The sequence below is a fragment of the Rhea pennata genome, chromosome 13, assembly GCF_028389875.1.
Source record: "Rhea pennata isolate bPtePen1 chromosome 13, bPtePen1.pri, whole genome shotgun sequence".
Taxonomy (NCBI): domain Eukaryota; kingdom Metazoa; phylum Chordata; class Aves; order Rheiformes; family Rheidae; genus Rhea; species Rhea pennata.
Window position 1 is genome coordinate 5003750 of NC_084675.1, and position 27595 is coordinate 5031344.

The 27595-nt window shown below is 38.7% G+C and overlaps 2 protein-coding genes across 3 annotated transcripts in view; one reads left to right on the forward strand and one right to left on the reverse strand.

Annotated features, from left to right (window-relative positions):
* The window catches only part of DUS2 (dihydrouridine synthase 2), a 61760-nt gene extending 37421 nt beyond the window's left edge, over positions 1–24339 (reverse strand). For both annotated transcript variants that reach the window (XR_009959776.1, XM_062586272.1), the window contains exons 1-12: positions 24306–24339; positions 23175–23314; positions 20387–20432; positions 16936–17027; positions 15962–16005; positions 15030–15090; positions 11729–11776; positions 8096–8161; positions 5093–5163; positions 4479–4565; positions 2046–2214; positions 919–1040 (exon numbers count right to left, since the gene is read on the reverse strand). Coding sequence is in view for 1 of the 2 variants with exons in the window: in XM_062586272.1 (XP_062442256.1) it covers positions 919–1040; positions 2046–2214; positions 4479–4565; positions 5093–5163; positions 8096–8161; positions 11729–11776; positions 15030–15090; positions 15962–16005; positions 16936–17027; positions 20387–20432; positions 23175–23297 (929 nt within the window). In the remaining variant the exon portion in view is untranslated. The remainder of the gene's footprint in view (positions 1–918; positions 1041–2045; positions 2215–4478; positions 4566–5092; positions 5164–8095; positions 8162–11728; positions 11777–15029; positions 15091–15961; positions 16006–16935; positions 17028–20386; positions 20433–23174; positions 23315–24305) is intronic.
* Positions 24340–24471: 132 nt separating this feature from the next.
* Positions 24472–26650, forward strand: DDX28 (DEAD-box helicase 28; the record flags this gene model as incomplete). The annotated part of the gene is made up of 1 exon (XM_062586848.1): positions 24472–26650. A coding segment is annotated over one exon (1563 nt), but the record flags the coding sequence as incomplete, so codon positions are not given.
* Positions 26651–27595: the final 945 nt, after the last annotated feature.

Here is a 27595-nt window from a genome sequence, read left to right on the forward strand (position 1 = left end):
TACTACATCTCTTCTAATCAAATTAGAATAGTATCAGCAAAAAATGTAGAACTTACTTTACTAAAAATCATTCAGCTACTTACATTCCAAATTGAAAAGTAACTTGCAAAATGTAAATGTTGTTTATATTCTTGCTTATCGTAATGTAATAACTGTGTAATAATTCAACATGAATATGAGACATGCAAGCTTAGACCTCTATTAGTTCAGTTTGGAGTGGGTTCAAACCTGAATTCCCCTCCATTCTCAGTGAATTCCTTAATCACACGTATATTTTATAGTTTCTCTAAATTTTTCCTTCTTTCTTTTCTTTCTCTCCATTCTAGAAATTTCTTTTTAGATTGCTTTTGAGACCCAGGATGAAGTCACTCATCAAAGCTAATCTATTTCCCCCAAAAGATTGTTATATTTAGTCAGGATATTTCAGGGTTGAAAAACAACACCAGAAAATTCCTCATCTAAGTATCATACAGTCTACCTTCATACTTTGAGTTCATTTCTATGTACTCATTTAAACAAGCATCTTGTCATAAAAATCCCCGTAACAAAAAACCCACATGCACACAGAAAGTTAAAAAACTCAGAAAACAAATTCTATGCTATTAACCTCCAGAGTGCCACTAGAGAATGCTGAAACTTTTCTTAGAACAACTCAGATAACACAAACGTTGGATCAGTGCCTGTCACTCAATGAAGCAAGCACCACTCAAATTATGCTGAACACACAGACATTTTTCAGAGTTAAAGCTTTAACTCCTGAGCTTGGAGGAAACTTGGGAAAAGTTACATTAACACTCCGCATTTAACAGTATTTTTTGCAACTTTTTCTGAAGGTCTGAAATGCCAGACAGTGCCACAGAGTACTGGTTTTCAGGTTTGATACAGGGTATAATTCTCATTTCTGAAACAGATGCTCACCAGATTTCCTGCATAGACTGTGCAGCATGCAGCTTCTTACCCTGAGTAGTTTCCAACTGTTCTCTTAACATCTGACACAAACAGTATTTTGTATTGGTATAATGATTATCATATCTCACTGCCTGAATGAGAGAGACAAAATACATAAAAATATACCAAAGGAATGAATATGTAATCATCACATGTTTCTTGATGAATTTCAAATGTATTTTGGAATTGCAAAACAACCTCTGGATTTTTCAAAAACATATTCAAGACCACTCAAGATTGTGAACACAATCTGCTTGTTTGGTACATTTTCAAGAGAAGTAGTTCAACTTGTTTGTATTATATATATATATATATACTTATTTATTGTATAAAATTTAATACTTATATATACACTTATTTATATACTTACAAAGAAAGAGTTGGCCAAGTCACAGAATTGACTAGTAATGAAGTGCTATTTCAGAAACTAACTAGTTTATGTCTATCCAAACTTCCAAAAACAAATTGAATTGATGTCATGATCAAAGCCACAAAAGACCAATTGATTTCCTATTATTTCATTTAACATATTATATTTTGAATAAGCCAGCAATAATAGCTGATTCAATCAGTGGCACTATAATACTTCAATACAGCATTACGTGACCGACAAATCATTCCCTTTGTTTCCCTGCTGTTAAAAATTCTTGACAAGATCTCAGAGAAGCAATTACTTGCTAAAAATGAATCTAGCAAGATACCAGGTATATAATATCCCTTCATTTTTCTGTTACTTTCACTGACACAGCATCAATAGGATAGCCTATGTCTCAGCTTTGAAAATTCCTACATATTTTTAGATAACCTTGTAAGCCTCCTAAATGTTTCTAAGAAGATAGCTTTAAAAGGCAAGATACCTAAAAAAAGAATGATCAGGAAAAACTGTTTTCCAAATACAGATTTCTGAAAATTGTTTGCTGAACAAGATAAAACAAGGAAAGCGGAGGCAACGTGCAAGATGTGCATCTAATGCAGTATGTTAAAATATCACCAGAGCTTATGCCTTTGAAATTAGCAGGAGTTAAAATACCGTAGTAACATTTCGATTAACATTTCTAAACATCTAAACGTTAAGTAAAATCATCCAATAAACATACATATTTGATGTAATCCTGCATGACTTTCCTCAGGGGGAAAAGACCCTCTTTTCTGAAGATAGATGGGTTCCACATGGCAGCCCGAGCTATCATTACTGATGAGGCATCTGTTGCTTTCTGGAAGGTCTCAATGTCCATATATTCCTTGATGAAGTCATGAGATCCTCCACTGAAAATGAACATCGCTGTTATTATGAAGGAAGTCTTATTTGATATTACTTGTACTTTAACAGAGCCTTGTATTTTCAAATGTGATGTTACATTATTAATGGTGATCCAACCTATTTAGGAGATTAGCTTCCATCTAACCAAATGAATAGGGCTGAGTGTTATTGTCAATGGCTGATTAAAACATTGATTATATATGCATTTTTTCATTATCTGCATACTTCACTTAAAAATAGCTCTCTCTTTTTGAGAAAAAAGAATATAGCTTGTGTAAAATGAGCCTTTACACCATTTTTGGTGGATTGGCTTCAGAATGAATCACTTGTGTTGTTTGAAAATGACACTCTGTAGTCATTTCCAGTGCTATATTGCATGCTAATGCTATTGGCACAAGTAATACTGAAAGCAAGTTTAATCTGGATAGCATTATTCCATTTTTGCTCTGGCATTAACGTATGGAGAGTAACTACAGATGAGTCACAAAGCACTTCAAAGTTAAACTAAATTTGTACTGCCTCTGCTTTCAAGTCAGCAAATAAGGTGCTTTTGTGAGCAAAAAGAACATTTAAAACACATTTTCCTTCTCCCAAAGTTTCCTTTTATAATTCTTTTAAAAAGTAAAATAAAACTAGGACTGCAAGCTTTGACTGTATCTGACTGTAAAATCACTTCCAAATTCAAAACAAAAGGAAGCTATATCATTTAAAAATGGTAAGTTACTTTAAAATTGGACATTTAGATTGTAAAGACAGCACAAGAAAACTTCCTGCAGTTCTGAGAGATGAGTGCAGGAGCACAGTACCATTTTAGAGATTACAGTATGAAAATATGAAATCATTTTTTTTCCTTTTTTTTTAAATCTATTTCTGTTCTTCATTTTGTATATTTGCTGACCAAGCTTGAGGTGCAGTGGTTAAAACTCTAAGAAACAACACAAATTTAGGCAAAAAAGTTACACTGTGGATCAAGTATTATGGATAATACATTTAATAAGCATAACTCCAAGTTGCACTTTTAAATTTCTATAGAGAGGCAAAATCCTACAAAGTAGATTTAAACAATCAATCATATCCTTTCTTTAGAGAGGAACTGCGATTTAGGATTGAAAAAATAGTACTAAAGAGGTCATTTCAGCACACTGAAAGAATTGCAAAGAAGTAAACTGATACACTAATTAGCTAGAAGCAATTTATCAAACTTCGCATATTTTTATATTATGATTGCATTCTTCTCCTACATCATGGAAAATATTGTTAGCTTCATCTTTTATCCTGGAAAATAATATATTAATTGCAAGGTATAAACAGTAAATCTCGCTTGATTTTTGAATTTCATGTTGTTTATAAATTTATTTTGAAAACTGGAAAGTGGGTACACCCACTTTGAAAAATGGGTGAACAAAGGTTATCAGCATGAAATACACCTTTTGTCCAGCAGAAAAACAGGTTTTCTAAGATCAAAAACTTTGACTTTCAATGTATTTTCTACACAGAAGTGTGAGGAGGAAGACAGCTCTTAAATTACTGATTCAAGCGTATGGTTTGCTGAGATTCAGCTTTTCTACTGAAATTTGAGATCAGTAAGAAGAAAACTTTATGGACACTGCTTCTCTGGGCAAAAAAATGATTCTTCACCAATAAACTAAATCTAAAGGTGCCGATCAGAAAGATACAGAAAAGATATATTTCAGGACAGTTTCTTGTTTTTCATTGTATCTATTTCCAAAATTGTTCTTTAAAATAAATTGTTTGTGGTTGCATTCTTCTGAGTTCTTTTTTCTACTGTCACAGTTACTGAAGGATCTATCAAGACAAGCAGACAGACTCAGTGGAATCAGACTGGAAACAGTCTGTATGCCTGGAGGCTAAGGAAGTCTTAGCAAAAAGCTTAGGCAACAGTATATGACACTATTTTTGAGCAGTGGCACAGGTGATCTCTAATGTGCAAGTGTCCAAGATTCACAGTGGTAGGGTTACCAGTCACTGCACACGGCTTAAAAACACAGAGAATTCTGCTGTTAGATTCAATCAGAAACAACTTGCCTAGGATAGATTGTCACACACACAAAAATTAAGACAAAGTGCTATTTTGTAAGACCAATTACTACTTCCACTTTGATTTGATCTTTATTAATAGATAACATTGCATTTGCCCTACACGACTCTTTCCTGCACTTGTATGTTTTTGCTGTAGTTGGATTTCACAGGCCTGTCTGCTGTAAGGTAAAGGCATCTTGCAATAACCAGCTTAACCAGTCCAACTTACTTTGCTATTACTGGAATGGAGACTGCTTCTGATATGGCTTTGATCACATCACAGTGGACAGGGTGCTGAGGCCTCTCCTCTTTCTTCCTTTCCAAAAAAAAGATAAAGACAGGATCAAAGATTTCATACGGAATTTGTACATATCTAGATCACAGCAGCCATCATTCAGGGATTCTTTTGACATATGTATTTTCCCTCAATTATGTTATATGCTTGATATAATTTTTCTTTTTACAATAGAACTATTTCATATCAAATACATTTTAAAAACTTTGCCATTATAATTCTGTATCCTAGATAAAGCAGTGTTTTTTAGATATGGAAGGTAAAGTTTTACACATCAGACAATTTAGATTGGACTGTGTCACTATACCATCTAATGCAAGGTAGATTTATTTTGTCTTTACTGAGACTACAATTTTGGAAAAACAGTAGCACGAAAGTTTAATTCTCTAAATACTGGCCTGATTTTCTAAAACACTGATTTAGCCTGCAGCTGAAATCAGAACCACATGTTAACAGTAGAGCATACTCTAGTCATATCTTACTGTGCTCAGTTTGTCAGCAAACTGTAATAAAAACGTAACAATCTTCCTTTCCTAAAATACATTTACCTTCCATGGACTGCAATGGCAGCAATACCAGTTTTCTCTATTCTCTTTACCAGATTCACAGTATCCTCAACCTAATGGATAAAACAGAATGATGTGTTTTTAGTTCAAAGGAAAACAATAATTACCACATGATCACTGCACAAACAAATGAAGAAAGTCTTTTCCTTCATCAACAGGAATATAATTCCTGTATTTCAACAGTAATTTCCAACATACATACCTCTTCAATATATACTTTACTGAAAGGACTACACAGTATGGCAAAAATAGCATATAAAACTCCAATTGATTTTCCAAACAATTTTCAATACTTTCCCCTAAGAAATCACACGTTAAGAACTTTCTTGAGTCAGGGAGCATAATATTTTCTAGTAGAGTATTTTCCAACAGGTTTTTAGATTGTCTTTTGAAAGTGATAGAAAACACATGATTAGTGTGTACTCTCTAATGCTTATTCCATAAACTGTAATTGAAATGCACTTTGAATAGATGATTAAGAGGATGCCTTCTGAAGTCAGCCTCACATGCAATCATGCATTCATAAATATTCCTCTCAGATATATCTTAAAAAAGTTTACTAGTGTCTAAAGAATTTGAATGGTCTTCATACATGATCAATTGATCAAAAGATGCAGAGGGAAAGGGAAAGCTCCCAATATTTCTTCAGGAAATAGAATGCTGCTAACAAAAGGCAGAAAGAAATTCTGTACTCTGCAGGACTAGCCTGCTCTATCTAGCTCTGCAGCTTTTGGCAGGGGAAGGAAAAAAATGAAAAAAAAAAAAAAAAAAGGCCAAAAGCTAGAGAGTGATCTGTGGCTCATGAGAAAATAGCACATTCAGTCTCTGAAAAATGTAACATCTACCAGCTTGCATGGATAAAGAGATAGAAGCTCACCTGCTGGTCTGATGGAAGGCATGCTATGCAAAAGCAGCTTGAAACAAAAATGAAGAGGCTCTAGGATAGTTGTAGAAAATAGAAAGGTGCCAGTTTTTTGATTAAATGATGTTAGGTAACATTTTGAAAACAAAATGATCTTTTCACACAGTCTTCATTTGATTTTTGAATACTAACTAGTTGCAGTTCATCCACCTACAGAAGTAGTTCATTCACAATCACAGTAACTATGCAGGTAATTAAATACACATTTGCAAAATAATCAGTCATTAGAAGAGAAGACAAAACAGCTTCTCGAGCTTTAAAAGATATGCAGAGAATTCAGTTGAAAAGAAAATTTGATAAATACAGCAGCTGTAACAAATAAATCTACATATTTTTATTACATTCTCAGTAGCACATTTCAGAAAAATATTGACAATACAAAATATAACCACTTGGGCAAAACAACAGTCCTACCTAAAATTTCATTTAAAAGTTGTTTCTCTGATGCAAACTTTTAAGGGGAGTGGGGGGAGGAAGAGCTGTTTTTACTACTCCCAAGTTTTTCCCCTATTCATAAAAGTATTTTCTTTGCATATAAGAAATATGATGAAAAAAATCACTCTGCTGCACATTTCAAAGAAGTATAGATGAAATGAAGGACTGTAACAATCTTTCCAGAAAAGTCATTCTAAAATTGTGATGAAGATGTTGCTTCTGAGAACAAAAATTACAAAAATCAACAAGTTGACTATGAGCCAGCAATGTGCCCTTGTGGCCAGGAAGGCCAATGGTCTCCTGGGGTGCATTAGGAAGAGTGTTGCCAGCAGGTCGAGGGAGGTGATCCTGCCCCTCTCCTCAGCCCCGGGGAGGCCTCACCTCGAGGACTGTGTCCAGTTCTGGGCTCCCCAGGACAAGAGAGACATGGAGCTACTGGAGAGAGTCCAGCGTAGGGCTACAAAGATGATCAGAGGGCTGGAGCACCTGCCCTGTGAGGAATGGCTGTGAGAGCTGGGCCTCTTCAGCCTGGGGAAGAGAAGACTGAGGGGGGGAATCTTATCAATGTCTGTAAGTATCTGAAGGGAGGGTGTCAAGGAGATGGGGCTAAGCTCTTTTCAGTTGTTCCATATGAAAGGACTAGAGGCTATGGGCACAAACTGAACACACAGGAAGTTCCGCCTGAATACGAGAAGGAATTTCTTCACTCCAGTGACAGAGCACTGGAACAGATTGCCCAGAGAGGTTGTGGAGTCTCCTTCTCTGGAGATATTCAAAGCCTGCCTGGATGCAATACTGTCTATCATGCTCTAAGCGACCCTGCTTGAGCAGGGAGGTTGGACTAGATGATCTCCAGAGGTCCCTTCCAATCTTATGCGCTCTGTGATAGATCTCATTGCATAAGTTAGCAACTGGAGTGCTACAATCTATCAAAAACTTCCCCAAAAGACTACAAAAGTTGTTTTAAGCGTGTAATACTGCTGTCTTCGGACATACAGTAAATAATGGGTCAAGTAAAGCACAATATCCTAGATTCGTACAATACAAGTAGCTTATAGAGCACAAGCAGTTTCTTTCATAAACACAATTTTATCTGTGCAATCTTTATTGTTACCATGAACCTCGGAAGCTGGAGAAGTAATTTTTGGGCTTGTTCTTCTCCTCCTGGTTAAACTTCAAGAGGACTGTCCAAAAATTCAAAGTTCATCACATTGTGCTTATCTACACATGATATCACACACAATGAATTCCACATGTAGCAATCTTCTAGAATAAGAACGCTTTTTTTCCTTTTTATTTTCATTTAGTGCTTGTCCACCAGCAAAAACATTGGGATTAACTCAGTAGGTTAGGATAAGCAGAACTAAGATTCTTTTACTACAGAACTCCAAATTTGGAGTTCATCAGACACATGTAGACATTTAATGTTTTGTGTTTTCTTAAGCTTTTAAATTAGTGAGGAGAATCTAACTTTGGCATTCCAAACAGAAATTATAATTCCAAATACTATTCCAAAATAACTGTTCTAAAATGTCATGATATTAAGATGCCATACATACTAACCAAATTTATATCACAAAATTAAACTTCAAAGTAAAATACTTCAGCGTAATGATTTATGTTCTTACTGAGGACAAAATGCGGATTTTGCAGGTTACTGGTTTACAAATTCCTTTAACAAGAGTAGTCAGTATCTGAAAAAAAAGGAAAGAAAATAGTCATCACAAAAGTGACATGAATAAAGCTTTCCTTCCTTCTCTCTTGTATATACAAAGATATTAGAATAATCTAATACTAATTATTGTACCTCTATAAAATATCTTACATGCTAAACAAGCACATACAGTCTATAATTAAGAATGTAATTCATTTCATCTGAGAGAAGTGAACCTATTTCTAGTGTAAGCCATTTTTATTTCCACTCCTTTTTTGATTTTAACTGGATTTTTATAATGCAATTAACTGCTGAAGTTTTAACTCTGCTTTTATAATTTGCTGAGATGACTAGTAAATTTTATCCTTTCCAAAAAGGAGGGCAAAAATTTTTAATGTTCATACAACTGTCTTCCTAGTTTTCTCATCTTTGAGTTCCAAACTGCTAACAAAACTAAATGTAATTACTCATTAACAAGAGCTTTTTTAAAGAGAAGAAAGCCTTCAAAATGGAAAAAAATGACAGAGGAAAAAATCAACCATCAATGCCAGTGAATCTTCTGAAAGAAAACAAAATATGTGAACTGAGTTCCACGCTTAACTCAGAGCACATTTTATTCATTAGAACAAACTTGGAATAAGTGGAGAAAGGGAGCGTTGTTAGTCTGATCATTTAAAAACTGAACTAAAGAAAGACTCTCCTTTTCACAGGATGAATTTAAACCCAAGACACCATATTTAAACAAAAGAGACATGGAACGGATCTAAATCAACACAGGACTACAAAGTGACTAACCATTGCTTATTGGAAAATGGTACTAGAAATCCAATAGCTTCCCACAAAAAGAGAGTGGAAATAGCTGATCCTGACTATTATTAGAAGAATACTGTCGTTTTTAACTGTTTCTTTGAGCTGTTAACATGCATGTGGTTTTATTCTAAGTCTACTTTCTTTGTATAATATAGCTGGAATTGCAGGTAAATTGTTTCATTCAGAGTTGTGTATACTAAGAAACTCAAATTTTGTTTAACGTTACTGTACTTACTAGGTTACCAATACAGAAATGAGCCTTTATAGATAGCATTCTCAAGTGCTTATACAACTGACAAGTAAATGAGTATTGCCTTGCACTGCCAGACTACTCAAATCATTTCTCAGTGGTGTTTCTTTTAATAAAATAGTTAGGTCCAAGAAAATTATCTCAAAAACTAATAGATCTCTTCAGTATTTTTAATTAATTTTTTTGTATACGAAACAGACTAAAATGACTTCATTTTCCACCAAATACCTCCACTGTATATTTTTCTTGTAACACTATCATAAACAAATCTTATTATAGGTTCTAAGTATCATCTCATTAAGAATTCCAGTCTGAGAATCAAGTCTTACACTTTAGCCATATGAAAAACTTGTAGCTATAATTTCAGATATTTTCTCAGGCTCTAAGTTAGTTACCCCACTGCAGTGGCTAAAAGTAATTTTTGTGCCTATGATTTCCTGCCTATTAACACTTGGAGTTGAAAGAGTGCTTATAAATTTTTGAACATCGAGTTCCCTGCTCTTCCAAAGAAAATCAAAGCAAAATGCAATGGTGGGAGGGGAAAAAAGAAATTAACAATCATCTTTCCCATTGCTGCTCACTCCTAAAAGAGGTATTTTGTTGGATTTACTTCTAGCCTGCTAAGTATTTTCTTCCCAATTTGCACTCCTGAAATTTTTCTTTCAGCTTTCATCATCCATTACAATTCAATTCCTGCTAGTGTCATTCACCTCACCTACCGGATAGACCACCATACATGCCTCAGAAGACTGGGTTCTGGTTCCAGTTGTGCTGCCTGTATTGTCAACTGACTTCATGCAGATAACACTTATCTGATCCTGCTTTCTCTTTTGGAAAACAGACATAATGATACAGACCTTCTCAAAAAAATGTTTTAAGATCTAGATTTTCCCTTTGGCTGATGAAAGTAATAAACAGGTGTGGTCTATTCCATTTAAACTTTTGCCTGCCATGGGTGGATACTATCCACTTGCTTGACAGATGTTCCTTCCAGCTTTTTCCCTGTCTTTTGAAAACAGTCTTCAAAAGGGAGATGAAATGGAGAACTACATTCATTTTCAGAAAGAATCACAGCAACTCTTCCTTCACTGCATTATCACATTTTGCTCAGTGTTACTCTGGAGATCTAAATGCAACATACTTCTCCTGACATTAAGGAAAAGAGAAGCCTACCATCCAGACATCAAACAAGTAAGAATTACACATATATGCTTTGAAGGCCTACATGGTATTCAAAAGTCATTGAACGACACCAGTTGATAAATTTTCACACAGAACACTAATGTGAAATACATGAGCCAACTGATAAGTTGTCACATAGTTAAGAGAGAACTGTGACTGAGATTGACAGCAATTACACTAAGGCTATATAGCAGATCTCTCAGAATTCTACTTATATGTATGCCATTAAAAACTGCAAAACTACTTGAAGGCTGTATCATGCTTATCACAAATTATCCTTTAGTATGACTAATAATGCGTCAGTTCATACAGCTGGATTGACACTGTGGCTCTTGGTGTCAGGAGATTCCTACATTTGGCAAAAGGTTAACACGAAAGATGACATGCTGTTCTAATGGCACATCCTCAGAGAACGATGAATGACACAGAACAATCTGTTTTTCTCTTTGAGTTTACAATGAATGGTAGGTAACTAAGCAATAGATCACGTTGTGAGAACTAGAGAAGTCTGATTATCCTGCATAGCTGAGCAGTATTATCACAGTAAGAAGGGTATACAAAAGAAAGGCTGTCTCATCATCTTAGAAGGGAAAGGTGTAAACTGCAGGAGTCAGAAAGTGACAAGCTATCATTCAGAAAGAGAGTCACGTAGAGGAAAGAGGAAATTCTAGCATCTTCAAAAGATTGACTTATACCAAAGAGCCCACAATACAAAGCACACTCAAAAGTGATCTAAAAATAGGCAGAGAAATGCATTTGATTTGTAGTGTTTAGTCCAGATTTGCACTCATTAGATAGTGCATGCACTGAAGAATGATTGCTTTGAAACATTTGCCATTGTGTACCATGATTCAGTTACTACTGAGGTGAACTCTACACTAAAATTGCCCCCAAGAACTCTGAAAAAGGATACAGCAAGTGACTAAAAGCTATGGGGAAGCAAGACTAAGCTCACAATCTACTTATCTGAACTAAGAAGTCTCTCCGCTTAATAAAGAAGGTAAATAAAAGAATTATATGCTGAGAATGTGCCTGGATACCCAGAGCAATGTCTGGACTCTGTTTAACCTCTGGAGGCTTAGAAGCCCTTAGGAATATATACATAACTCCTTCCTCTGGAAATATAGCACCACATTATGAAAGTTTCAAAACTGAAAAGGAAGACAGTAGCAATTTCGTAGTCCAGGCAATGACAAGAGCTACTAAATCAGGAATATAATTTATGCTTAATATTCAAAACTGATTATTCCACTCTTTCACAAATCTGCCTTCTATGCATTCATTTCTACTTCTAATAGAGCCAATACTTGAGCTCGGTACATTATACTTTCAAAGGCACTTTAAGACCCACAAGATGATACTTACAGACTCTATTTTGTCAGGATCAGATAACAGTGCTGCTCCCATACCTCCCTGGGAAAATATAAAGAAACTGTTACACACTAGAAATATGAAAAATGCAAACACATTTGGCATTATTTCGTCTGATAGCAGACCACAGCAAAAGTACAGTCTTAAGGAAAAAAAAAAAAAAAGTAGGAAAAAGTAAAAATCCAAAATGCCAAGTCAACACTTTGGTGAAGTAACACTTTTCCTAGAATTATATCAAAATAATTAAGCAGTAACTCAGGGCATCAACTTGCTCTCACTATTTTAAGGTACACAGAATTTCAAAAAGCTATTTTTAGCAACTGTAATCATTTGTTTTCTCTTCATTAAGTGACAGCAGAACAGATGTACTGTTTTAGCATTATACACTGTATTTGAGAGGTCTTGATGTCAGTAGTTTCTGTCATTACACTATAAACCTAGAAAAACAATCTAATGTAAATTAAGTGGCTGTATACAGCAGGAGTTCTGACTACTGTAATAATTTTATTAAATAATTTAGCTGTACTTTATGTGCTACTTCATCTACATGCACAGATCTTGAGGGCAATGGGCAACCATAAGAAGTAAGTTCAGCTAAGTATGAATTTGTTTGACCCAATATTACTGCCAGAAATTAACAATATACCAGCATTTGAAATTTTTATATTTCCCCAGTGCAAAATGAATCTTTTGGTGTTCTGTTCTTAATTATGATTTCTGTGGAAAGATAAAATCATTTTCTATGTAATTAGCTACAATATAGAATAAAATAGTAACAGCTAAAAAAAAATCACTGAAAATATCATGAAATCATTATGAATTTAATGAATTGTCCTCAGCACGACTACAGTTTCTAGTTAATACTACTTTACCTCAAAATTTATCTGGAGAAAAAAAGAGAGTAAGTCCAGAAATACCTGAACTTAACTATGCAGAAACATTTATATGATATAAAAAGGCCCTGGAACAAGGGGAAATTAAAATTTGAGTTTAAAAAGAACATCAACTATCTGCTTTTACCTTGTCATTTTCAGAAATTATCATTGAAACAAAAAGTTTATGGATTAAAACAGAAAAACCCTAGAAATGTATATGGTAATACTATTCACAAGTCACATTAGATAAAATACTAGAAGAAATTTAAGTCATTGTTTTTTCAGAGTGCATGCCAACCTACAAAATTGGAAGTGGTGAAATAAGAAATGCCCCCTATAAATGTATCCAAGTTATGCCTTCTTGCACCATCAACATCCAGTGTTACCAGGTCCAGGCTGAAAACCTAAACTATTACAGTGAAAATACTAGATACCTGAAAGGTGTCCAACATTCTTATTCTCAGCACATGCCCCAAAGAAAAGTAATCTTTGTGATGGGAAAACATCAGCTGTGTCTTATATATTCTACATACAGTTATTAGGATCTTTTTGTTCTTCTGTTCCAAAACTCCAAGATGTAAATCTGTCCTCCTTTTATCTCATTATAGCATTGTGGCCTAAAATAAACCCTTTTCCTTTTCAAGTAGTTTTATCATGAGAAATGTTCCATTACTGGAAAATACAATCCATTCAGACACAACCATTCCCTTGGCTGAAAAACTGAAAAAGGAGGATGAAATGCTCTGTGGAGCAGGGTCTGTACAATGTCATAGCATCATGCAAGGTACCAGCACGCTCAGCAATGTCAGCTTTGGCCTTTACTATTCCCTGTTTCAACAACATTGCTTTCGAACACCAAATATCTCATTTCAATTGGCTACGCCTCATTTCAATTGGCTATGCCTATTCATGTGCCAGTTACAACAAACCGCCACGGAAAATCTGTTTTTTTTCTACTGCCAAAGGAGAAGGAAAAAAAAGAGGTTCACTTCATCCAAAGGCCATCTGGATTGATGCTTGGAAGCAGGGCTGGTCTCAAGCTACCATTTACATCTGCCCCTGTGCTTTAGTGAGAGGACAGTAAAAAGCTTCCAAATGTAATAGAAGGCCTAAGATAGAATAGGAAGTTGAAAGTATTGTCTATAAGGATATATTAGCTTTTCTGGGTGAAGTTGTATCACAGTTGTACATGACAGAGAACTTGTTCCAAAGCTAGAAACGTCAATATTACAAAGAGTTGAGGACAGAAAGTTTACAGACAACAATCAGGCTTCTCCCCTGGAACGAAGCTGTGAATCTTCTGAGCTGAAGGATGAGACACAATAGACACAAACTGAAACACAGGAATTCTGCTTGAACATAACAAAACACTTCTTTATTGTAAGAGTGGTTGAACACTGGAGCAGGTTGCTCAGAGAGACCATTCCCACCCTTGGAGATCTTCAAAACCAGCTGAACACGTTCCTGGACAACTAGGCTCCAGCTGACCCTGCTTGAGGAGCAGGTCTGGATCAGATATCATCAGATATTCCTTCCAACCTCAACTACTCCCTTATTCTTTGAAGTTCTTCTCCTTGGACAATAACTGCAATTTTTTTCTAGCTATTTCTGTACGTGCATCTGATATAAAGATGAAGCAACATGGCTTTATTTATTTATTTATACTTTATCTAAACACTAATTTGCTTAGCAGTGCTAATAGTTCGTTAGACCAATGTGTTTTAGTCATAAATGACACAGGACTAGCTTAGTTTACATGGAGTTTTAACTGATCCATTCTCTTCCTAGTTAAAGCTGATCCTTACTCGAACTCCGCATTGTAAAGCTGTTGTGAACGTTTACTTGCTCAGACAGTGAACTGCAATTCTTATTTCTTCTAGAACTAAGCAGAACATATTTCACTCATCCAACAAACTAGCAACCATAAGAAAAATATAAAATTTCACTTTATCCGCCTTACAGAATTTAAGTGCAGCACACAAGACAGCCTGTCAGAATTTTCAGATTTCTATGTTTAAACTTTGTACAATAATACAATTTAACAGCCTTCCTAAGTTCTTCTCAATATTCAGCAATGGTCTTGACAGAAAATCCAATCACTGCTTGCTCAATGCTAAATGTCCACACCAATGGTTTGCTTACAAACATCACAGATGGTTACTCACTGAAGGAGATGGTGGGTTTAATTACCATTACTCACCCTCTTCTTAAGTGAGATTTCTATTATACTAGGACATTTCACTGGATTAGGGCCATGATACCCTCAAGACACTGCTGTTTATCACAAAGATGAACAGAAGTATAGCCACATGAAGTTTCAGAAGTTCAGTTTGTTCAACCCAGAAAAGTAGAACATGTATTTCGCACTCCACACCTCTAAGGAAAAAAAGATTATTTAAGAGTAATCGAAATCCACTTACCTTAGTAGAATATTCTTTTGGGCAGCCCATGTTGATATCAATACCAGCTACATCACTCTCCCTGAAAGAAACAAAACAAACAATAAAAATGTATTTCATCATGTTAGAACAAGAAAACAGGAAATATGTATCCTGCCAGGAAATCTGTTCCACTGTCACAGGGCTTCAATGAGAATTTAAGGTTAAATTTCTACCTGAACTTCTGAATTTTTAGCTTCTCACTTAAATAAGTTATATATCTGTTTTAATGGTGGTCTGAACACCTATCTGTCCACAGGTTTAAACTGCCGCTGCTGTGTGGAGGCTGCCAATACCGATCTAAAATATATTTGTATGGGATTAAGTCATATTCACCATGTGTGAATATATCCACTGCAGTAAATTCACCACTGTCACTAAAGGCAGTCATCTTAGTTTTCACTTATTTAAAATTGAAACTTTTTAAATTAAAAAACACCTTTCAAAAGGTTTGAGAAGCATTTTTCTTTTTTTGCATAATACTTTATTGAGGGCTTCAAATCACAAAAGGTGTTTTTAAGCATATTGGTCTTACTTCCTGGTATTGCAATACCTAGAGAAACTACATATTGGAGAGATCAAGGACACACTGACTGCTCTACTGAACAGCCAGCAATCCCAGCAAAAAAATTATGCAGCAGCTGCTTGAGAAAAAATTACCTTAAATAGAAACTGCAGTACAGACAATTTACACCATTGTATCATTGGTTTTTTTAGATGCAGATCACTACTATGCTTTGCTGTGCAGCTCCTGCAACACTCTGGCATACAAAACTTTTCTTGACTCCATTAAAGGTCCTATCAGGACCTACCTTGATCCTCTCCTTATCATTCTATTTAGTCTTCCATGAAAACTCCTTTGTACAAAAGACTCAAACACAGAGTACAAAAGAGGGGGAAAGGAGGTGACTTACACAAGCTTAGCTACTGCCAGTGCCCTTACAGCATCTGCTGAACCCTGTTAGCAAAAGAACAGGATATAGTTACAAAATAGTATCAAGTGAATAAAAACTGAGTTCACTTGCAGGTGTTTGTAACTGTATTTCCTCTAACAATTAGCGTACATAATTACAAAGTGACAGAGACCTATTCACAGCACAACAGAGAGCAAAAACATTTAGTTAAAGCATGTATTAAGTTAACCACTGAATGACTATATGTGAGGTGCAAAAGGACCTTGAGAAGTCAATCCACTCTCTTACTTTAAAGCAGTATCAAATGTTCTTAGCCCCTTAGATATTTATTTACCCTGTTCTTAAGCTACACTGACAAGGACTCTAGAGCCTTTACAAGCAATCTCTTCCAGAACTGTCATTACCACAGACTTTTCCAAGTCTAATGCATTCTGCACTGCTATTCCCCTCATTATGTCATCCTACAGCCAGCACACCCAAAGAATGTATTATCACCCTTTTCTCTTTATTAGCTTTTAATTATTTGTGTAATATTAATACACTCACAGATCCTCTCTTATCTAGATTAAAGAATGCCATTGTTTTAGTCTTTTGAGTGAGACTGTTTACAGTGCAAGACTTAAGAGTATGACCAAACATCAGCATAATTTAGCTTTGGTACTTGTACGCTTAGAATTTTAGCAAAGATATCTGTTAAGAAAACAAGAGACTTTCATAGAGCACATAATTAATTTTAGTCATCTCTTCTGAAAACAGCTGTAGAGAGGTCTTTTAATTTAGCATGCCAGCTACATGCACACAAATAGATTAGAATTTCTGCAACAAATATTTTCAGAATTTCTGAAACTGTATCTCCATCTGAAACATTTGAGAACAGCTAATCTGCAATGCAGACAACTATTTAGACTTCCATGTAGTGCTAGAAACATTAATCTATGTTGTTATCAGAAGAGTACCTCCTGTTGGTTTCTTACCATCTGAAAGACAACGCAGTGTCTCTCCTTTTCACAAGTTCTGAAAACAACTCTTTCATTAGGTGCAACAAAGTCCACTGTGTCAAGTACTTCTATACAAAATGAGAAACAGATAAAACAGAAAAAACAGCATACAAATGTAATCATAAAGGAAGCCATATTATTATATATAACTTGCATATAAATAAAATGCTAGAACTAACAGGACCCTGCCTGCTGTATGTCCTTTCTTGCACATCACTGCTTCCCTCCCACAATATCCCTTAAGCATCTTCTATCCTGTTTAGTGGACAAGCATACCACCAAAAACAAATCTGAAAACTAATCACCCAAAATGAACATACTGGTACCATCTCTGGGAAGGGTGAGGAGTGGAAAGAGGATTTATAGTTGACTTATCTTCGCACAAAGGGAAGAGAAGTCTCATTCCACTCAGCTGTTGTAAGCTTTGCCTCAAAGACCCCCTTGTAAGAACTTATCTGTGAAAATCAAGTTAAGCCAGATATAGCCAAAAGACCTGAAGTTAAGCAAACAATAGCAAAACTACATATGTCTTGCTTCCTTATTGCAGTAGACTAAAAAGGGTGTATATTATAATCTCACAAACTGCTAACATTTGTGAAGACTCATGTTTGAAAACTGTCTCCACTCAGTGAAATTAAGTGATTTCTTGGACTTTGCAAAATGCCTATAGATACCAAAAGAATGCCAGAATAATCAATGAAACACTGCACTAGTTGCCACAGGAACTGACCCAGAAAGTTTGGAGTTGGAACTGAAGGACAGTACTGAGAGGTTTAAGTGGATTAGTAAGAATTTACTACAGCCTGAAATCTTGAAAATGATCGTGCATCTAAAACGAACATTTTGACTATTACTGTTTGCTGGAAAACAATGTGAACTTCCAGTCAATCATTTATTAATACAAAGACCAGCACATTTCAAAGTTAAGTTGGAATGTCAATAAATTTGATTATTGACAGCAGCGACTATCATGCAGTTGGCTAGCAGATACCACTTAAATTGTCCAAATGTTCCTTTTCATAAATACAGCTAGAACAGACAGGCAGACAGGCAACTGGTGTCAACAATCAAAAAACAAACAAACAAAAATATTAGTTTCCAGGAAAAGCAAATGGGGTCCACAATTGAAAAAGAAAGAAAAGGAAAAAAAAAAGAGAGAGAGAGAGACACTAAGTATTAACCAAAGCACACTAATGTATCACAAGAATATCTAACCTCTGTGCCAATGTGATCACCATTTTTATTGATACATGATACATCTCCCTGTACTATTCTGGGGCAGATGAGGGGCCAAACAGTGCTCTGCACCCTTCACATTGTAGTTAAATTTCACTCCTCAGTGGATAAAAAATTTTAGATTTAAACTGCATCTACTTTTAGAATGCACAATGAGCCCTTTCATTCTAATTTAACAGAGGCCAAAGCAATCATCCATGGGATTATCTTAATTATAACAAAGAATAGTTATCTCTGATATCTGGTTCCTACTCTGCCTCCTCAGACTTTCTCTGCATGTTCTTTAACACTTACAAGATGAAATCTGAAAGTCAGAAAATGCATGAGGTACTGGTAAGGATAGGACAGCACTACTTTGGATATAGATGCTGGAACTAAAAATGGATCAACTTCATGTAAGCCATCTTATTTTACTCAGACTGTTCAGTACGAAACACCTAGAAAATTCCAAATATTCTGCTGTGTCATTCCTCCACACATGAAAACATGATAAAATATGTTTTCTTGCTCATGCTACATCACTGCTTTCTGTGAATCACAGGCCCTTCAAACAATATGGAGATGGTAATTTTTAACTTTCAGAAGTATTATTCTGAAGATTACTGTTAAGATTCCCTTTAAATTATTTCACTGATAGAATCAAACAGTTACTGCAACCTCCACTGGATGGTCAAGCACGCATTTCAAGACGGATTCTAGCTACTTGAAGAAAATCAATCTAATCCCTGAATAAAACTTCTGCTTAAATACTTGTAAATCAGAAGATTAGAAAAATAAGCAGTACAGCTTATCAGACTTCTCAAAGAAACACACTGAGGAGAAAGCTCATTTAAAACTAAAGATTTTTAGTATGGAGCAATAAAACATACAACTGGTATTTAACATAATTATTTGAATCAAGCAGTAAAGAATGGAAACACCCATTAAGTTTTTAATTTTCAAGTGCAAATAAAACATCTCAGTTTGAAACTTTTGCTTAACAGTTGCTTAATGTCTATTCTTAGCAGAGCACATTTGACAAAATGAAAGAATTAAAAGGCCAATGCTATTTACACAATTTAATGCGTGATCTTAATCCAACAGGTTTTCAAAATAAACTTTCCCTTGAACAAAAACTTTACAAAAATTCTCTTTTCTGAAAGAGTTCTGAAATTTTCTGATCTAATATTGCCAACTTAATTTGTTCTTACAACCTTAGTCTGATGCTCCCCATTTCCCTCTTCAAACTCTTGTCTTTCCATTCTCCCTTTCTTCTATTTTGTTACTGAAAGGGGGAAATTAGGTCTTAATATTTCTGTCTGAATCAGTTAAATAATTGTGTGTGACACAAGAAAATAATTTTAGAATAAAAACCTTTCCAGTCAAGTTTCAGACCAGTAGGCTTGTTTTAAGACTATGGGATGAGTTGCCAATCAATACTGCACAACTGGCAAGTCCTATCCACCAACAGGCAGTACTCTCAAGAAGAGCAAAAGGAGGATGGATGTCTGATTCTATGAAAAGCAATGTTACAATCAACTCCGGGCAGACTAGAGTTAATGAAGGAAAAAATTCCAGAAAAAAACCCAAAATATATACTAATCTAGCATGGGAGAAAGAATTCCTAAGAAGGGTGCCTGTATGAAGATGGATTTATAAACAACTAGTCCGACATAAAGGAAAAACAGCAGTTAAAATACAGTAGGTATACATGATTCTTAGCAGGCAAAAATACTTTGTTTTTATACATCTGAATTTTTACTACAGAAATCTAGAAATAGGTCAGAAACCTGTTGCTTTAGAAGATAGGCTAGGGTAAGGGGAAAATTAGAGCAGCAAATATGCAAAAATTCTAGAGATGGAGGAGAAGAAAAGAAGATTACTTAGGATCCAAATAAGACTACCAAGTTGTCAGTTACTAACATATTAGCCCTATCCTCCAAAAATGTTTGTGGTTTTCCTGTGGGACAATGGCTAAACTACTGAAATCCCTTAAGAAGAGAAACTGAAGATGGGAAACTGCAGAGCAGCAAGCAGGTGTAAGGTAGGTCTTAAAAAAACTTATTCTAGCATCTAGCCACTATTTAGAGAGATTATATGTAGCGACACATCATTGTAGCTACTATAAAGTTATTTCAGAAAAGTTATTATTTTTTCTCTTGACTAGAATAAAAGAATGTTTGAAAACATCACGAAAAAATGCTGTACTTGCCATTTACAACCCTCTTACACTGCAGCATCTTCATGTCAATCAGCTCCTGAGAAAAAAGAATAAAAATAGCCAAGTGAGTTGAAATATGTGAGCTATTAATTTTTTTATAGTTGTCCCCTTTTATTTAACAAAAGTAACTGTCTAGAGATACCAAATATCAGCTATAGAAAAAGAATGCAAATGAAGAGTTTTATTACACAGCAATGCTCAACTGCAGCTTCAAAAAATGAGCAGAAAGATGAAATGTTTATATAGTTCTAGAAAAAAAGTTTTGTTTGAACACCTATCTAACAGGTTGGAAACAAAAAGCAGGATCAATTACCAAGTGCAGAAAAGGAAGATAACTCAATGTGACAGTGACAAAACTTCCTTAAGAACTGACCTAGATTTATACTGGGCAAATACATAAGTGACCAAAATAATAAAGATTAGGTTTTAAGATGTTATTACCTTTATCCTAAGATCTTGAGGGTTCTCTGTGTTTGTTAAAAGACAAAATGAAACTGCTGAAGTTTACCAGAGAACAACACACATTCATGATTCTTCTGGAATTTGTGGTTTTCCTTTAGAAGAAGCCCAATACCAATCTGCATATATTAGCATAATTTCAGAGTTAAGAGTTTCAGTTCACTAAAGGGCAACACTTGAGTTCTTTTCTCAAATGTATCTCCTTGAATATAGATAAGCTTTAAGTCAAACTTACTGCCCTTAATTGGCAGAGGGCTCCAGCTTGACCTAATGTAACTTGTTAGATGCTGAAGTAAGTACACAGTTGTAAATTCAACTGTTACACAAACTGAGAAAGAACTTGCCACAGTGTTAACTAACTGAAGAAATTCAGGTTATTGCAGACTCTCTGTTTTGGTAAATAAGACAAAATCCAATCTAATCTCAGTTTGCTTGCATTATACTATAAAGCTTACTAGAAGTGTTTTTAATTTTTCACTAACACTCCTCATCTGGTAGTGTTCATGGTAACTTCTGAAACAGCTCTGAATTCTGAAATGTTACATGGAAAAGATGAAAAAGATAAATTAGAAAATGAAATTTAACCATGCAGAACTGAAGTTATGAAATGTACTTACTATGCTGTTCTGTTGCCAAGCCACTACAGTGTGACTACCTAAAATGTTTTGATTTTATACTAGTCCGTTCTTTAAAAATAAACACAGAGTAAAGTTTCCCTGATAAAATGTATTAATATAGAGACCGAACTGCTCTCTAACTGCAAAGATTAAACCATGTTGAAGGTGTCTTAGATTTCTTGTACCTTTATAAATTCCAGCAATGTGAAGGACGACAATGTAGAAGACTTTATTTTTGGTGACACAAAAACTGCACCAAGTTTTTGGCCACAGGAATAACTGGCACACTAAGAGTTTTGTTACACTGTGCAACTCATTAAGCAAATTAACAATGCTGGATTAAGTATAAGCATGGTGTCTTTGTGTGTTGCTGTTTTTCCAAAAAGAATCCCAATAATTGCTACATGACTACCTTCACTTAATTTCCTATACAATGGTCTTGCCAAATGTGTGGCTAGTGAAATCCAGTAGCTGCTCAGTAATGAGGACCTTGGTTACTGGTAAGAAGCATGTCTTATCCACACACCTGGTATAAGAGATACTGGAGGCTCTTCCTGTAATTTTACCTTTGTGATTCCTCTATATACGATCTACAGTTGGCCTCCTACGGAATTAATATATATATATATATATATATATATATATTCTGACTTAATCCAATGTAAAAGAAAGTCCAGTATGAAAGTGCAAATCTGTCAAAAAACCTTCCCACCTTATTACCTCCCATTTTCACGATACCCAGTGATAATTGTTCTACAGGATTTTGAGATTTCTGAAACATTCAGCAATAGTCACTCTTTCAAATGAAGCAGATCAGTGATTTAACTAAATAAACCTCATTTGTAATTCTAGAAGCTAGAGACAAAAGATAACCCGCGGCCAAGAACTAGATAAGAGCAGAACATTGTCTAAGAGCTAATCTAAGATCCTCTCTTCTCCCCAAGAGAAGTGAGCATGAAAGAAATGACCTACAGATTCCTAAAGAACACTTGAAATGCCAGATTCTGACTGACAGTTCCTTTCAGCCCATTCTAGTGCTACAGATCAAACATTTCCTAGAAAGGTTAGTATTTAGGTCATTAGAAAGTTCTTAAGCCACATTTATATTATATCTAATTCTACACTAAAAATTTGGCCAAGTTACATAATTGGTACCAGCATCTGCATTTGAGAAGACCTAATAATATAACTGATTGGAAAACAGGAATACTGACATGCTGCAATAGTAAGAACAGTAAAGAGAAAGCTCCTCAAGTCAGAGTCCTACCAATAATATCCAAAGCAAACAGTAATCTCATCTTCAAATAGTTTAAAAAAGTGGCCAAGCAGCAATGAAAGCAGCACTGCAAGATGTATGAATACTCCAGGGTAGTAGTGAAGAACTACATGCGTGAAGGGCAGGTCAGTCGAAGAAGACTGCCTTCAACGGTAGGACTCTACTTCAGAAAGTAACAATAGAATGTAAGGAAATTGTCATGGCGAGTGCTTCGGCTAAGTGTACGGAAATCATAAAGTAGTCTTAAAATACGGGTCTGCCATAATCTGAGTAGTGCTCAGAAGGAGGTATCTTAAGTCAGAGATTCTCCTTTTCCTGTTTTTCTAATGAAAGGTATAAGGAAAAAGGAAAAAAAAGTTACAACAAAATATTTAAAATTTTTATTGTATTCTCAGAAGAGATTGCCTCATTTGCTTATCCTTCGTACCTCACAGTACACTATATCAGCACCATAATCCAGAGCAAGAAGACGCATTGGTAACGTTCCAACTCGCACCATTGGAGCCAGGATGCTCTTTCCTCTGAAACACAGAGGTGTGTTCACAGTCATTCCTGTTGCAGAACTATCTGAAACAGAAAATCAAAAATAATAAGGGGGAGAGGGCAGTGGACAGAAGTTACAAAATACTCCTTCCTCCCACTAAACGTATAGAACTTTCTTTCACAGGAGGGTGATGCTGTGTCACGAGCAGAGCTCCCTCAACCTGACCGGGGTTATTTATTACCTCACACTCCGGCCACTCAGCTCTCGCGGCCCTCAGTGTCGGCTGGATGGGGCCCTGGCTGAGCTCCCCGGGCCCAAGTGGACCCCCCCCCCCCGCATGACTTTCCCCCACAACGGGCAAGCCCTCTCAAAGGCCTTCAGGGCCATTTTGGCTCCCTTTAGAATTGGAACTGGGGGGGGGGGGGGGGGGGGCGCTCAGCCGCCAGCTGAGGGGGGGCCGCGGCGGGGGAGGAGCCGCGTGCTTTGAGGTAACGCCCTCCCACCCCCCCGCGCGCCCTAAGGTAACGAACCCCTCCCGCGCGCCCTGAGGTAACATCCTCCCCACCCCCACGCGCGCCCTGAGGTAACGGCTACCACCGCGCGCCCTGAGGTAACGGCTACCACCGCGCGCGCCCTGAGGTAGCGAACCCGCCGCGCCCTGAGGTAACGTCTCCCTCACCCCCCAAGCGCCCTAAGGTAACGACCCCGCCGCCCCGCACGCCCTGAGGTAACGATCCCGCCGCACCCTGAGGTAACGCCCCCCCCCCGCGCGCGCCCTGAGGTAACGAATCCGCCGCGCCCTGAGGTAACGGCTGCCACCGCGCGCGCCCTGAGGTAAGGACCCTCCCCCCCCCCCCCCCGCCGCGCCCTGAGGTAACGAACCCGCCGCGCCCTGAGGTAACGGCTACCACCGCGCGCGCCCTGAGGTAAGGACCCTCCCCCCCCCCGCCGCGCCCTGAGGTAACGATCCCGCCGCACCCTGAGGTAACGGCTACCACCGCGCGCCCTGAGGTTAGGACCCTCCCCCCCCGCCGCGCCCTGAGGTAAGGACCCCCGCGCGCACGCGGCGCTCACCCTCCTCGCGTGACACCGCCGCTGCTCCAGCTGGGGGGAGGGGAGAAGGTAGCGGGAAGCGCCGCCGCTCTCGCGTCATCAGACGGCGCCGCCACCGCCACGTGCGTGGGCAGCTATGGCGCTGGGCCGCGGCCTGCCGCGGCTGCCGCGGGGGCGGCGGCCGGACTGCGCGCAGCCCCCCGGCGCCGACAGTGTTGTGCGCATCCCCTGGGCCATGCGGCGGCGCCTGCAGCGGGGCCGGCAGCGCGGGCGCGAGGCGGCGGCGCCTCCGCCGCTGCGCGCCGGGCAGCTGCTGCTGCGGAGCCGGCGGCCGGAGCTGAGCCAGCCGCGGTCGGTGACGGTGGGTCGGTGGGAGCAGCCGCGCTTGGTGTCGGCGGGCTGGAAGCACCGCAAAGCCTTTGGCGACTACTTCCAGCTGGAGCCCTCGCAGGAGGCGGCCCCGTCCCTGGCGCCGCCCGCCGCCGCCGCGGGGTCGCGCGCCTCATTCGCGGCGCTGGGGCTGCAGCCGGCGTTGCTCGCTGCGCTGCCGCAGCTGGCCGTGGGCTGCCCCACGGCCGTGCAGCGCCTCGCCATCCCCGCCCTGCTGCGCGGCCGCAGCGCGCTCTGCGCCGCCGAGACCGGCAGCGGCAAGACGCTGGCCTATCTGCTGCCGCTGCTGGACGGGCTGCTCTCGCGGCCGGAGCCCGAGGCGCCGGAGCCCGAGGCGGGACCCGGGGCGCCGGCGCGGCCTCGCGGGCTGGTGGTGCTGCCGTCGCGGGAGCTGGCGGCGCAGGTGCGCGCCGTGGCGGCGGCGCTGTGCCGCCCCGTGGGGCTGCCGGTGCGCGGGCTGGAGGGCGGCGGCGCGGCGGGCGGACTACGGCGACAGCTGCGGGCTCCGCCACCGGGTCCTGCCGTGCTGCTGGGAACCCCCGGGGCGCTGCGGGCGGCACTGCGGTGGCGCCTGCTGGCCCTTGAGCGGCTGCGCTGGCTGGTGCTGGATGAGGTCGATGCACTGCTGGACACTTCCTTCGCAACGCTGCTGGAGGAGATCCTGGCCCAGACACCACTGGCTGTGGGCGCCCCTGGCCCTGCTGGCCCTGGGGAGGCAAGGACTCAGGTGGTGGTGGTGGGTGCCACCTTCCCCACTGGGCTGAGCGAGGTGCTGGGGAAGTTCACCAATGTGAGCCGCTTCGTCACCCTGGCCACCCGCAGCCTGCACAGCCTGCCGCCCCACGTCCAGCAGAAGTTTGTCCGCATCAAGTGCCGGGACAAGCTGACTGAGTTGCTGCAACTCATCAAGGACCGCCAGCCATCTGCTGGGGCTGTCCTAGTCTTCTGCAACAGCGCCAGCACCGTCAACTGGCTGGGCTACATCCTGGATGACCACAAAATCAAGCACCTGAGGCTGCAGGGACAGATGTCGGCAGCTGACAGAGCTGGTATCTTTGCTGCCTTCCAGAAGGGCAAGGTGGACGTCCTTGTCTGCACCGACTTGGCTGCTCGGGGCCTGGACACCAGCAGTGTGCAGCTGGTGGTCAACTATGACTTCCCATCCACCCTGCTGGACTACCTGCATCGTGCAGGGCGGGTTGGACGAGTCAGCAGTAAGGTGCCTGGAGCAGTAGTTAGTTTTGTCACCTATCGATGGGATGTTGACCTTGTGCGGAAAATAGAGACTGCAGCCCGGAAAAGGACTGATCTCCCAGGCATGGAGTCCTCTATTAAGGACTTTCCGCCTAAAGTGGCTTGATTCAGGGTGTCCAACGGTAATAAGTGACCCTGTGGGCATTAAGCCTGCAGCCATTGAGGCAGTGAGCTTAAGCATGTGAACTAGGCTGAAAGAATAAAGAAAGGAGTTTTGTAACAGGTAGTCAGGTTAACTGCACTGTTCTGGAAGCTGCAACAGTTATTTTCACAGGCAGTCTTAACTCACAGTTTTCTAAAAGGAGTATGATAGGCAAATAATAAAATGCCTGTGGAGAAGACACAAAATCAGTCTCCTCTTATCTCTTGCTTTGGTTTAATTTTGCTGAGCCATTTAACTTAAATTCAAATTGGAGTGAAAGTATGCCTTTATGGTGTGCTGCTGTGTTGTATTTCATTGCTTCCCATCAACAGCAGCTAAGCATCATTATTAAAAAATTACTTCTGTGACAGAAAAAAAGATGAAATTATTTTTCTAACTTTGTTACAACTTATTCTTCTTGCCCTGCTGTAGCTATCTGTGGGAAGAGTAAAGCACAAATTATGTTTGATCCTCTTGTGGCATAGCAGCTCATTGAGAGAATTTTAGACCAGATACTTTGAAAATTTGGTGGGAATGCAATAAAATTCAATACTTTTTTCAACTATTTATTTGTCACTTTATGGTTACTTTTCACTTGAGAAAGGGTGTCTGTGCTGCTTTATGTTTTATAAAAACAACAACAACAAAGCCTGCAAGTATTTTCTGCTTGTTCCTGTGTTAAAAATTTAAATCTTCTAATTGTGTTTTCACTACAGTAGCTATTGATGCTGTAATGTTTTAGCGATCTACCACATGTACAGTGTCTTGGAAGAGGATCACCGTGATTATCCTGTCTTCTCAGCTGGAGAAAATGAGATATGTAGGTGATCTAAAGTAGCTGTTTGGTCCAGTGGTAGAACAGGGAATGGAGCCAATGTCTTGACTGCAGTTTTTTTCTATTATAGACCATAATGTAGTCTATAGCTTAGGTAGAGCATTTAATTTCTCCTGTGTACTAGGTGCCACTGTTTTAATGCATCATTCCACAAAGAGAGAGAAATACAGTGGCCAGTATGATGCTGTCTAAAATATGCTTTAAAGACATCTTCATTCTATGAGTTGATTTTTTAAAAAATATTTGAGATGTCTCCTGTGACAGAATACCCCCCCCCCCAAAAAAAAAAGAAGTATGTAAACTCACAGGTTCTACTGTAACAGAGCAAGTTCATAAGGTTTCTTCTGAATATCATGACATTGTTCTCTTCTGCTTTAAACCAAAATGTTTTGTTGCTGGGGATCTTACAGCTTAAATGTTTGTCTTCTCATACAGGTATTTAGACAGATGGGTCTAAATCAGTCTGTTGTTAGGGCCAAACTCTGATCTCTCACGATTATTGTAGAAGTTATGAACTGTAATACCTTGCTGTGTTAACCACAGTTTCCGGCTAAATAATGCAAGCAAGTTGAATTCACACAAACTCTCTAGAGGTATGCTTGGTTCCTGCCTGAGAGAGGGAAAACTGCTTGACGGAAGTTAAATTAGTTGCCTTGTATCACATAAACATTGACTTCTGATTCAAGATTC